At 43.3% G+C, this 12,814-nt stretch overlaps 1 protein-coding gene and 2 non-coding genes across 13 annotated transcripts; 2 read left to right on the top strand and 1 right to left on the bottom strand.

Annotated features, from left to right (window-relative positions):
- Positions 1–118: 118 nt before the first annotated feature.
- svr (silver) lies at positions 119–12,745 on the bottom strand. 11 transcript variants are annotated; one of them, NM_206596.2, is made up of 10 exons: positions 9,741–9,910; positions 8,583–9,342; positions 6,971–7,206; positions 6,425–6,904; positions 6,255–6,355; positions 4,406–4,523; positions 2,949–4,275; positions 2,660–2,883; positions 1,385–2,592; positions 119–1,322 (listed from the first exon to the last, which is right to left on the bottom strand). In NM_206596.2, exons 2-10 carry the CDS (start codon positions 9,036–9,038, stop codon positions 1,153–1,155), a joined length of 4,320 nt encoding a protein of 1,439 aa, NP_996319.1. In that variant the 5' UTR covers positions 9,039–9,342; positions 9,741–9,910; the 3' UTR covers positions 119–1,152. The 11 variants fall into 11 exon arrangements, with proteins under 11 accessions (NP_996319.1, NP_726675.3, NP_525032.2 ...); NM_166846.5 differs by lacking the exons at positions 8,583–9,342; positions 9,741–9,910 and adding an exon at positions 11,802–12,745; NM_080293.4 differs by having other exon boundaries at positions 119–2,592.
- asRNA:CR44892 (antisense RNA:CR44892) lies at positions 9,735–11,094 on the top strand. The gene is made up of 2 exons (NR_123761.1): positions 9,735–10,304; positions 10,365–11,094.
- asRNA:CR44891 (antisense RNA:CR44891) lies at positions 11,817–12,594 on the top strand. The gene is made up of 2 exons (NR_123760.1): positions 11,817–12,019; positions 12,151–12,594.
- Positions 12,746–12,814: the final 69 nt, after the last annotated feature.

Genomic DNA, 12,814 nt, shown 5'->3' with positions numbered 1-12,814 from the left:
ACTTCTGTAACTCAGGGTTCTCTATATTAGGCCTTACGCAGTTTCTTATCAGTTAACGATGGATTAGATTTCAGCATCATAGTTGTCTTCTCCCGATTTGTGTAACATAATTTTTTTTATTTAGATTCAGTTGCTTACTTAGTTTAAATTGCCATATATTAGGATATGTATATGATATATATATATGTATATGATATATATATTATTTTACTTTCAAGTTATTTTCTACCGCTTTGTCTTTTTGTGCTCTATTTAGATAAAATCGTGCAGTACACTTTTATATGTATTCATTGTTTATGTAAATCGATTTGATTTTACGTTTGAATTTTATATGTTGGGCATATTCAAAATATTACAAAAGCTGTTAACTGTTTTTGTTATGATCTTGCACATTTTTTTCCAGCATTTAAAATCATTTTTAGAAAGCCTGATTTCAGCATACAGAGGGTTAGAGTTCATGGGAGTAACCATTCAATTTCCGATAAAAGCTACTAAATATGGTTTAATAAATTGTAAAACAGTAAGCTTAAAATTAATCTTTAAGAATCAATTTTCTGTATAATGAGCTGCTAAGTAATTTAGCTTTCTGAAGACAATGCTTAATAAATTAGTATAATTTAATATTGACATTGTTTTTGATTCATTGTTAGTTAATTTTTTCATTAAAACAAACTCAATCTTCTGCTGTTGTTGGCTGTGATTTTCGGTTTCTTTTTAGCTAGATTAGATTTAATATTTTTTCACAAATTGTTATGGTTTTTTTTTTGCTAGAATTATGAGGCTCTCAGTCTTTAGTTTAAGTTACATTTACGCATACAGTTCTTTTGGCTGAACATAAAAATGTATATCTCTATATAAACGGTCATGAACGAGAGATTTGCCGAGTGGGTAGTAGGATTTTCTATTTAAAGCTGACGATTGTGATGCATTCTAGGTGCAAGCTCAGTAACACTAAAACTCAAAAATAAAGTGTTTCACCTTTTAAGGGTAGATATTACACAAAAATAACAAAAAAGGAGAGCGTTGGTTTCTCTTGAAAACGTTTTGAATCACAGTTATGTTGTGTGTGGTTAAAGTCGATCGGGGATTAGGTGATCCCTGGTGGTTGTGTCACTCGAGATTGTGTTTGATTGGGAACATCTATCAGAACATCTAGTGCCGTCTCTTGTTCCCGTTGTTATGCAACATCACTATGTCGTCTTCGCTATCGTCAGCCACATCAAGTTCTGGCTCCATGTGCGGTCCGTCGTCGTCATCGTCATCCGTGTGCAGGATCCGCTCCAGCTGCTCCTCATCAAAGTACGGCTGTATGGTCATGCCGCCTGAATAATGAAGGAATAATTAGTTTGATTGTTTACTAAGTGTGCCCTTTGGCTCAACTCACGTTTGATGGGAGATCGAAAGAGCTCCGTTTCCCCATCATCACCCCCATCATCGTCCTCAAGGCCAAACTGCTCCTTACCCCTCTGCGGCAGCAGTGAGAAGTTATAATAAGGCTTATCCCCCCGATGGCGTCGATAGAACCAAAACTGGGCACATAGCACACAGACGATGACACCAACAATGATCAGAACGCTGGCGCACAAAATGAACAAAAAGCGAGGCAATCCAAAGACATGCTCGTTAACTTTTAGGTGAAAGACCACGTTCTCTGTGGCCAAGCCGCCCTGAATCAGGTGCATTTGTCGGGTGGCCTCCAGATGCCGCGGTGCCTCTACTTTTAGAGTGATGGTGCCTAAGGGTACCGCCGATATACGATACTGTCCCATGCTGCCTGTAAAGTTTCTCAATTGAGTCTGCCCCACCACCGAGACCTTGGCGTTCCGCACTGGGTGGTTGCTCTCATCCAGCACCACTCCTGCAATGCTAGTGGTGGCTCTGTTATCGTTATTTGGCAGCTCCAGGACAACGCCACGAATCAACGTGAATGGATGCATGCGTATAATGCCCAATTCCGTGACTCGACCATCTTCTACGTCCACCTTAATCATTTGCGACTCGTAGTTGGGAGCAGTTACCTCCAAGCCATAAAGACCATGGGGCAGCATCAACTGGAATCTCGCCACATTCTTGGTAACATTAATGATTCTATCGTGCTCCAACAATCGGACATAGGCCTCCCTCAATGGTTGTCCTTTATCGTTCTGCACCAAGCCACTTACTCCGGTTTTCACTAGAGCCAAAAAGTTCTTAATCTTATCGATGTTTTTGCGCCAAACGGAAGCGATTTTCTTTTGGTGCGGCATGCGGCAGCAGGAAATGCCCAAGGTGTAAACGGGCAAATTGTATATGCGGTACATCATATTGGTCAATCTCTCGGTGGTCTCCCGGTGGAGCTGTCTCGTGGCCGATGGAGGGCACTGCAGGGGCGAGTAGTTGAACTCCGTTCGCTGCATTCTGTGGGCAAACTTCACTAGCACCGAGTCCCCTTTCGGATAGTTCAAGTCGGAGTTGCCTGCTCCAAAGGTAAGCATCAAATCAAAGCGTTCGCTACGCAAAAATTGCAGGAATACGTCCTTGGCCTGGTCTGTCTCCGGGCCAAGAATGCGCTCTGCTAACTCATCCCCCAGGACTGGGTCGCAAATGGAGGTGCTGTTGTGGATTAACAGAGAACAAATAAGATTCTAAGCACTAATGTTTCGAGTCCACCCAAACTCACTTGCTGTTGTACATGTCAAAGACATTTTGGAACTTGCTAGTCTGCGGCAGGAAGTAGATAACACTTCGTTTAAGCAACTCGACTACAGACGTGTCCTGCAGCTTAAATCCTTCGACCAAGTGTCGTATCAGGTTGAGCAAAATTTCCCTTCCCAGAGGAGCCGTTGTATCGTATAGGGAACTGACCACCAACAGCTTGTACTTGTGTTCCTCGGGCTCGCCAATCTGCAAAAGAATCAAATGAGTGGGAGCTAAGCTAATACGAGTTCCCGACATAATCACACACTCACATCAGATGTCATTTTGAGGTAATTGAAGATTGTGCCAAATTCAGAATCGGCATATCCAAAGCTGGCAATCTGTCCATTTTGGTTCTCCAGCTCCGCCAGGCGTGCGCGAACTTGAGGGTTAGTGTGATACCTTGTGTTGACTACGTTTTCAATAATCCTAAAGTCATTGGCGGATGCCCAATGCTGGGGATCGTCTGGCATGAGGGTGATATCCATTCGCATTTCGAAGGGGTGGACGTCGGGTACTTCAACTTCCATTCGTAGTGGCGCATAGTTGTCCCCCAACACAGTGAGATTGTGTCGACCAGGCAGCGCTAGCTTCCAATAGTCACCGAAGACTTGACTGTAGGTCGAATGATTGGCTCCATCCAAACGAACAACAGCTCCCGCAATCGGCGTACCAATGGTGCTATGCACAAATCCATGAATGCCGCAATGCACTTGCTCGATAAACTGTAGCAGAGGCTCGCGATGATCCTCCCAGTATCGCGAAAGCTCGGCGGCCTTGGGAAACTTATCGCAACCCATTTCGATGGTTAGCTCCAGGCATCCAGCCCGCACATAGTTCCAGTCCTGCATTCCCCCAGTAACACTATACCATTGAGCACCATTCGTAATGCCATCAGGGAAGAATTCATTCTGGAAGAGCTCACATGGCTGGCCCAGGTACATAGTGGGGTGTGCGTTTGAATAAATCCCGGCGAGGTGTTTGAAAAGAGCATTATCCTCGGTGGGATTTGGCTTGCGGCCATTGATACTAGAATTGCGGAGTCTCATAAACGGATCATTAAAATCATTTTCGTTATCGTCGAAGGGGTAGTTGGCCACCAAGGAGCCCCCATGGAGATTGGCGGACAAAACAAACGGCAGCGACAGTGTCCAGTTCATGACGGCAGCCACCTCTGGCTCTGTCACCTTATTGAACCGGTCCGTGCCATATTGATCGGGGAAGTTTCTGTTCAAATCAATTCCATGGGCATTCGCTCTTCCAACTCCGCCGGTTCTGTCGCCCTCGATGGAGATCTCATACCCATCGGGGTTCATGCTGTACAAAAAATGCATACGGGTGCCATTCACCAGCTTGGTAATCCTGTCATCATTGCCATAGCGTTCCAGCATATATTTGGTGAGGATTAGAAGCAATTCCTTGCCCACCACCTCGTTGCCATGCATGTTTGCCACATATTTGAACTCCGGAACCCCCGGGACATGAGAACCCGGCGTGGCAAAAATCTCAAGCACCCAAAGATCACGACCCTGGACGCTTTTACCGATGCTGTAGAGGCGTGTAAGGGAAGGATAGCTGCTGCTAATCGCCCTCAGATAGCTGGAAATGAAAAAGAATTTACGAATAAAAGGGAAAAATTAGAACTTCTGAAGATCATGAGTGACACATTCCGCAGATGAACAATTTGATCCGTTGAAATATATTTGTACATTTTAGGAAAAACTCTCACCTCTCCATTGCCGTAAAGTTGTGGTGTTCGTATTTAGTCGGGGTCAAGAACCCATTGAACTGCTTCTTGAGCTTCTGTGGAGGCTCAGAGCGCTCGACCTTTACTTTCCGGAAGTTGCCTGCGGGATAGGAAGAGCGGAAACGGAAATGGGTAAGGTTGTCTTTAGTGCAATGCCAGTTTTTGTAATGGGGTGCATCATGCGGGTTCCGGTGAGAATATGATGCAGTGCGTCTAAGCGTCTAGCGACGGGAGCAGATAGAGTTAGCAACAGAATCAGAAGCACAAGCAAATTCATAATTTTGTTCGTTTATTTTGCCATAATTTCATAGTTCACATTTATTTAAGATAAAATACCAAAGAAACTGCTTGACTTTTGTATGCTGGTCATACATATATATATAAACAAATCCATTCCGAAATCTTCACATTTGGCACAGACGCTTTAAATTGTTGTTTTTTTTTTTTTAGGTACTTAGTGAAAGATACATTTTAAATTTCATTTAGATGTGACTGGGAGTTTCTTGAACGTCCCTAACCATGACTCCACCGTTAGGCTACATATAAGGCCTTTGAAACAAAAGAAAAATGGAAAAACTAAGTCGTACTGCGAAACCAAAAAGAAAGTAAAATTGCTAAAGATCAGAATAAAGAAAAAATATGTCCTGAATTCGATGATTAATGAATTGAAAATGATCTCAAATAAAATCTCATTTTTTTCAAAAACGAGTGATTAATAAAACACTGCACCAGATTTTGAAAACACCAATAATGTGCTCGAAAACAAAAAATTCATTTAGAGACCGAATTAAAGAGCAATGAATGAAAATAAAACGCAGCAAGCGAACATTAATATTTTATTTATACTTCGCAAGGTTCTCGCCATTGCAATATTCTTCATTTGATTGTAACCTGTTCTCGTCTATAGTATATATCAAAAGCCATGCGTGAGCACGCGTCGGACCGGAATTGATAATAATTTCGCCTCACTATCAAATGTAGGTTCTTTTGTTTTTGGATAAATGCTCAACAATCATTCCAGATAGGACTAACCATAGAGTGCGCATACAGTCTATTTAGTATACAGTATATTTAGCAGTAGGTTCATGTAGTGGGCTTTGGATTTATCATAGTTTTTTTGCATCGTTGCTAAAATACTTGACAATATGTTTTAGGGTGTGCGGAAGATAAGGGGAATATTGATAAAGCTATAACCGATTCGTATTGGGAATGTGTCATTCGATGACCATAAGTGGGCCAATTTCTGCATATTGCCTAAGTACAATTCGCTTATTTCCTTAATTTATTTCATTTCGTTATTTGGTTTGCTATTTCTTCGTGTTTGTTCTTAATACGTTCTCTATATACAAATCAAGCATCCACTAAATATGTGCGCGTCTGAAGTAATGGCGTGGAAGGAACATAGGCTGGCATATAAGCGTATGAAAATGCGAAAAAAACATAAAAATGAAACAGAAGTTTTTAAAAGATAAATTAAAAAAGTGTATGTACAAAAGATTCGAGACAAAACCAAACCAATTCATCCACACGACAGCCAACATTGTTTATTTTCTGCTAGCTCTCGCGGTAAACAAATAAAGGTTCTAAATGAGAGGGAGCAAATGAACATGCAAAATGGTTGTATATCTGGATTCGGGAATGGCGGAGATAACATATATAGTACAAGGATAGTGCGGAGAGGGCAGGAGAGCAGAGAATACTATGCATCGCTAAATGTGGATATATGTATAGCATTTTGGAACTGCCCAATATAATATATATGCGCATATATATAGGTATTTCCGTTGCATCCCTCTCTAGAAATAATAGGGACTGTAAAAACTGCTAATACCATCAAAGTTCGTCTCGACGGGCGCAAGCTTAAAGTCCAGGCGCAAGGCCTCCTGGTTATCGTTGGTCACCCGGACCTGTTGCGGGGCACTGGTCTGGTAACTGCATTGGGGTATAGAATAATTACAACATTAGCAAGCATGCCAGGATAGAAATAAGCAGATGACCAACCCAAAAGCGGAGGCGTGCACGCTATAGAGTCCCGGGGTCAAAAGCCTCCAGTATTCGCCACGTTTGGAAGTGCGCATGGGTTTCTCCTCTAGTCCAGCCACGTAGACATTGGCATCGGCTATTGGAAAGCCACTGGCATCGGTCACCAGGCCCTTGATGCCGATATGTGCCTGGCGCAGCAGCTGCAGCAGGGATGCCTTGTTCCGCTGCCATTCCTGGGGCAAAGTGCTTGCTGCCGGATACTTGCAGCACGACAACTCGATGGTCAGCTCGAAACAGTTGCTAAACGCATAGTTAAAGTCCTGCATTCCACCGGACAACTCATACCAGTGGGCTCCGTTGGTGATACCTCCCGAGAAGCTATCGTTGCAATTGTTGCCCTTTCTCATAATCGGATGGTTGTCAGAATAGGTGTGGGCCAGCTGCTTGAAGACCCGATCATCCGGAGTCAAACTCTCCTCGCAGCACTCATTGTGAGCCCTGCAAAGTTGAAAAGTTGTTAGTTTTTCTCCAAGTCAGGGATAAACATCCCTTTGCAGGACTTACAAGGAGTTGTCATAGGGATAGCTGGCCACAACAGCTCCGCCATGGAAATTGGCGGAGAGCACAAACGGTTTGCTAACGATCCAATTTACCAGGGCTGCTGTTTCCGGCTGACGAGACTGGGCGCGCAACTGGTGGACATGGCTCTGCTCCAGGCGATCGGGGAAATCGCGATTCAAATCGATGTTGGCCGCATTGCCACGACCCACATAGTTGGGCAGCGACTCGCAGTTGCCTTCCTGCACAGAAAATCATATAATACCTTTAATGGCCAGCAAGCTTTAAAAGATTCAATATACATTTAGATAATTAGCTTACAGATACTCAAATGCTGCTATATGCACCTATTTGGATCATCATTTCATTTTCAGCAGAAAGCGTTTGCTGATGATTTTGATCAATGACGATTTTACGCTAAACTTAAAAGTTTCTCTTTCACTCTGTTATGGGCTGATTGATATGCAGGTCAGTTCTGACCGGAATTGTCCATTTAGCATGGCAGTCAGGTGTCAACTGAATGATTACAACACAATCGCGGTGAAGAAAAGGGTTCGTCGAAGTTCGCTAAAAAATGTTGTGCAATGGTTTTACCCAATTTCTCCGTAAAGAACAACGTAACAATCAATCAATGAAAATCCGCACACCATAATGTGCAACAAATCTAGCAAATAGACGTGGGATAAAGCAGATAAAAAGTACAATCCGTGCAGAAATGGAAGCCTAAGTACCGCAAAGAAATCGCCATTTGCATTAGCACTTTAAACGGAATGAATAATGGGAATTTTTGAATTCTACAGAATACAGATTACTTGTACTACAGATAAAGTTTGACGTTTTTCGTTTCTTTATAAAATGTGATTTAAAACTTTATAATTGTTCATAAGAATAACTTAAGTTCCCCAAGTGTAAGAGAATATAGCGCGTTTTTAAAAATCCTTTACAACATACTCTTAGTTTTTTTTTCCTTTTGGGCCATTTCTGTACAGATGAATATGCCATGTGATGTATAAAGCACAATGAAAATGAATGGGGAAGTAATATATTAATTACGTACGTATGCTTACTGCTCGATTTTCATCGTTGAAGATGAAAATGATAAACAAACAACGAGCAGAGTTTAAAAAAGGTGCGTATGTGTGCAATATGCAAACATTCGGGGAGCAGAGTTTGTTTTGGAGTAACGAAACGGCTTAAAAGGTGCAAAGTTTGGGGTAAGATGTATACCTATTTGGTCATTTTTGCGACTTACCAAACAAGTGTTCATTTGAGCATTCTTTTTAATTACTTCCCAACATTTTATCAACCTTTTTCATGCGTATGTATAAAGTTTAAAAAAGGGTTGGAGGTGTGAACGGGTTTGGGTATAGATAACACTTATGAACTCTGACGTTTGATATGCATGAGCTTAGTTATCGGGTTTCAGAAATGGCTGGGAATAAAGCAAACTCTATCCTGTAACTGCTTTCCACTCTCATCTGCTGCAATATTGTCTTCTCTCAGGCTTATAGCCTCGTTCCCATCCACTGGCCCTCCCACTTCGGCTCCTCCACTTATTGATTTTACCCGAAAGTTGGACAAAACAACACAACAGGTGAAGCGACGGTGCGTTCTTTACCTGGGACAACGCATAGCCATCTGGATTCATCGTGGGCACCAAGTAGATATCGGTGCTGTTGACCAGCTGGCCCAGGTCGCTGATTCTTTCGTGATTACCGAGCAGATATTGTGCCATATAAACAAGGAGCTGCCTGCCCACCGTTTCGTCTCCATGCATATTGGCTATGTACTTTACTGGAGGTGTAAGGAGATTCCGCGACCGGGTGTTCCGCGAGATTTGCAGGGCGAGCAGATTTCGTCCTTCTAGAGATCGACCAAGGAAGTGGACTTTGGCCTGATTGGGGTACGCCTTCTCCAGGCCAGCAAACAGGTCCTCCAGCTGCTCTTGGCTAGCATAGTGCGGTTGCTGCAGGAAGGATTCGTCCTCCTTGATGGTGTAGCCCCTGCAATGCGGCACACCCATCGCCAGCACGGCAATGCCGATGGAGGCGAACAGGAGACCCAGAGTTGGCATCTTGCGATTTGCAATCTTGTCGAGATTATGTTGTTTTTATCACTGGCGTGCGAATTGAGCGAGAAACAGTTATTTTTCCTCCGCTTCTTCTCAGCTCTCTCCCGCACACAACTCGCTCTCTTCTTATATGTCCGTCGGGCCTCCGTTCGTCGTGGGTCGTCGTTGCAGCTCAGGCTCGAAAAGTCAACTGTTTGAAAATTTGCTGCGTTGATTGGCCTTAAGCGCCCATTCGCCCGCCTCTGCCGCCGCCGCTGCCGCTGCCTCAGTCGCCGCGCACAGTGGGGAAATTGAAGAGTATCGTCCCCTAAATATGGCGAAGACAAACTGAAAAACGTCACTCACGTTTCAAGTCTAAATTTGTTCAGCCACTGTTTACAATAAAATATCAATGGGATTTCCAAAGGTAAATGCCTGTTTATCTAATGATTAACACAGCGCTTCATAGGAAATACAATGAAAAACACTACTATTTAGTACAGCATATGGTACTATTTTGATCAGCATATGGGTGCTTCATCCCACTGTTCTCTCCAAAAGCGGACCCAAAAGAGAGGCGCTAATTGTAGGGAAATTACACGCAGCAGCGAGCGCGAAATCCATTAAAGCCCGCTCATGGAGTAACTTTACCTCACCGCTGCTTTCGACAGACACAAGTTAATAGATTATAGTTTATTCAGGCGCTTTTAATTGTATTATTGTTACCGGAGAGGGAAGTTGCCAGACTCAATATGTGTGGCGCCTGCGCCTGTGTGTGTGAGTGAGAGACAGAAGAGAGCGGAGAGAGCTGAAAGAACGGACGTCAACAGGATATTTTTACGCAAAAATCGATAGCTCCACTCCCACGCCGTGACGTCAGAAGCAACCCGTCCGGACTCCGACAAACAAACGAATTGGCACATTCAACCAATTGAGAGCGTCAAATCGCTCTTATCAGTGCTATTCCAGAATGCGAGCATATGGCCGTCACCTTCCAGTCAGACCCTCATCCCCCTCTTCACCATCCACACCCGCATTTCAATCGAGCTAACGACCGCTTTTCTTGATAAGCGACGGTTGCAACTACATAAAAACAAAATGATAAGCTCCGATCCGAAGATGATCAGTGGGCCAAAAATTGGAATTGGGATGCACCTCAGGAGGCGGCGAGGCGTACACGAATTGTATGTGCCCTCCAAGGAACAATGATTATTGAAATGTCTAAAGAAAACTAAAATTTAAGCTCCTTGCCATTCATTTTAATTGTGATTGGCATTCGAGAACGCAAATGTAATTTACGTGTATTTAGCAGCTCAAAGAATATGTCTTAAATGTACACGTCTTTTGCAGATACTTGATTCATACAATCTAAGCCACGCTACTTATTGCCGACTGCAGTCGGGCATTCAAAAAAGACTGCAAACGCGCGTTCGCAGCGGATATTAGCTATCTTTATAGCACACTTAACTCACAGCAGCAAACCCCATCAACTACAACGACAAACTGGTTGCGAACAAATCCACATTGCAGGAAAATAAGGGGTGTAAATCAAACACGAACCTCAAAGGCGGGCAATTTTGCTTGCTCCTACTGTTTTTGTTGTGACATCTAACCAGTTTCTTGTAAAACACAGCAAACGTCGTTCGCACCCCTGACGCCTGTAACTCTTTCTCAGTTATTGTTGGGGCCGCCGTTGCAGTTGCGAAATCATAACGTCAGCGCACCGAATACCAACTTTGTTTACTTTATCAGCACAGTTTTGGAGAGGCCATAAAACCGTCACCAAGAATCGCACACCCGCACTCAGCGAAAAATGGCAAAGGATGTGGGGTCAGCATCGCCACATCACGTACCAAGGCCATAATATATGCGATTTTCAGGCCTAACTAGAATTAAACAGCTCATTAAATTGTGTCAGTTACCCGCTGGAGCACAAGTGGAATGTTCAGATGCCATTGGGTCACATAAAAAACCAGACAAGAGCCACAAATAACGATTCCTAGGCTAAAGAACGATGGCCGTTTAATTGTCATTACCTATACAAATTTGTAGCATCATTGCATGAATCTAAAAATAAAATTATGAAAACTATACAACCGTGCAATTTTAAACAAAATAATTAATTAAAATGTACTCAAAACATTATGGAACAGTCAATACCACGAAATGCAGGGGGAATCAAATAAACATTATGGGGCACAAAATTTCTAAGGACTGTGCTAAATTTTATTTTAAAGATTTTTATTTTGAAAGCGATAAGTTAAGATGCAGTTCTTGCCTGCTAATTAAGGGATCACAAACGCAGAGGCCAAAAGTGGGTCAAAACCTTTCGTTCACACATTCCATTTTGATTGGGAATGATTTCAGATTGATCTCGATGCTTTTTTATTTGCGGTAATCAAAAAAGACCAGCTCATTCACACAAAAGCTCGAAACAGGGAATAAAGAAAAATGGGATGGAGAGAGGGAAAGACATGTACATAGAAACAAAATGCCAAAGAGCAATTCTGCTTTTCAATATTGTAAGCTCGCTTTTGCAACAGCAATAGGTCCAAAAGTTTGGGAAATCCCACAGTAAAAACGGCAAACATTTGTTCAAGTGTATAGCTAATGACTGAATATAATGTACAAGTTGGGAAAAAAAACGCAAAGCGTATTTTTCTCTCGGTCTAGTGTGTTGTATAAACAGTTGGCCGGGCGATTCGACACTCACTTTACAATCATTTTTCCGTTCCAAAACTTGCTTTCCGTGGATTCTTGATAAGCTAGAAACAGGAGGTGACTCACCTTGGCTTTGGCGAATCCATCGGGGTTACAGGTGGGCAGGAAGTGGATTTCGGTGAGATTTAGTAGCGCCTGGACCTTCGGGTCCCCATCGTAGTGGGTGGCCAGGTATTCGGCCATATAGAGAACCATCTGACGACCCACGGCTTCATCGCCTTGTATGTTGGCCACCAGTTTAACCATTGGCCTTAGGAGATCTCCATTCTTGGACTCCCCGGTAGGTGCACTTAAGGCTAGGGCGTAGATGGGTCGATCCTCCAGGGATTTGCCTATTGTATAGGTCTGCGCCAAGTCGGGGTAATCCTTGGCTAGCTGGCTGAAAAGATCTCCTATTTCCTCGTTTTTTAGGTAGTGAGGACTCTCCAGGAAGTTGTCCTCTTCCTGGATGACCCGGACTTCGCTGTATTCTCCGACTGCGCAGCCGATGATCAAGGCTAGGCAGAAAAACAACATTTTGGGGATTCTCGGGGACTCTCCCGGAGCGCTCGCAGTTTCTGTACACGTAGGCAGGCAGCAATGCGATGATTAAGACACAAAACGCAGGCGCGCCACTTTCAACAGAAAGTGGATGCTGAATGAATGAACTATTTTCCCCAGAACCACTTTCTTGAACTTTCTTAGTGCCAATTTTTAAACTTGTGCCACAAATGTGGGCACGCCACGCACACAAACGTAAAAAAACACCGACACACCGATGCAAAGATCTACGCACACCCAGATGCGCGCACAATAGAGCTGCAGTTATTGCACTTTCTTTTCGTACACTTTTTTCGCAATGATCTTCTCGCCAGCCTAGGATGAATCAGCGTATATTCGCTTCTTAAACAACTGCCATGATACATACATTTTATTCGCAACACGGAGAATATAAATAAAATCGCAAATGAAGTCACGAAAGTACGCGAACGCAGCAGCGACCACTGTTGCCACTCGGCTGCGATCAGATGACATTGCCAGATGCGACTTAGAGGAGTTGCCAGAAGGTTGTTGTTGACAACCGGATGGCGCCAGATTTA

The sequence above is a fragment of the Drosophila melanogaster genome, chromosome X (genome assembly GCF_000001215.4).
Source record: "Drosophila melanogaster chromosome X".
Lineage (NCBI taxonomy): Eukaryota > Metazoa > Arthropoda > Insecta > Diptera > Drosophilidae > Drosophila > Drosophila melanogaster.
Note: the sequence above shows the minus strand (reverse complement) of the source record. Positions and strands in the feature narration are given on the sequence as shown.

Coding starts and splice junctions, on each gene's coding strand:
- svr (NM_206596.2), bottom strand. CDS start 9,038: ATGCCAACTCTGGGTCTCCTGTTCGCCTCCATCGGCATTGCCGTGCTG. Junction 6,905..6,970: donor TATCCCTATGACAACTCCTT/GTAAGTCCTGCA, acceptor TCAACTTTGCAG/GGCTCACAATGAGTGCTGCG. Junction 4,276..4,405: donor AACTTTACGGCAATGGAGAG/GTGAGAGTTTTT, acceptor TTTCATTTCCAG/CTATCTGAGGGCGATTAGCA.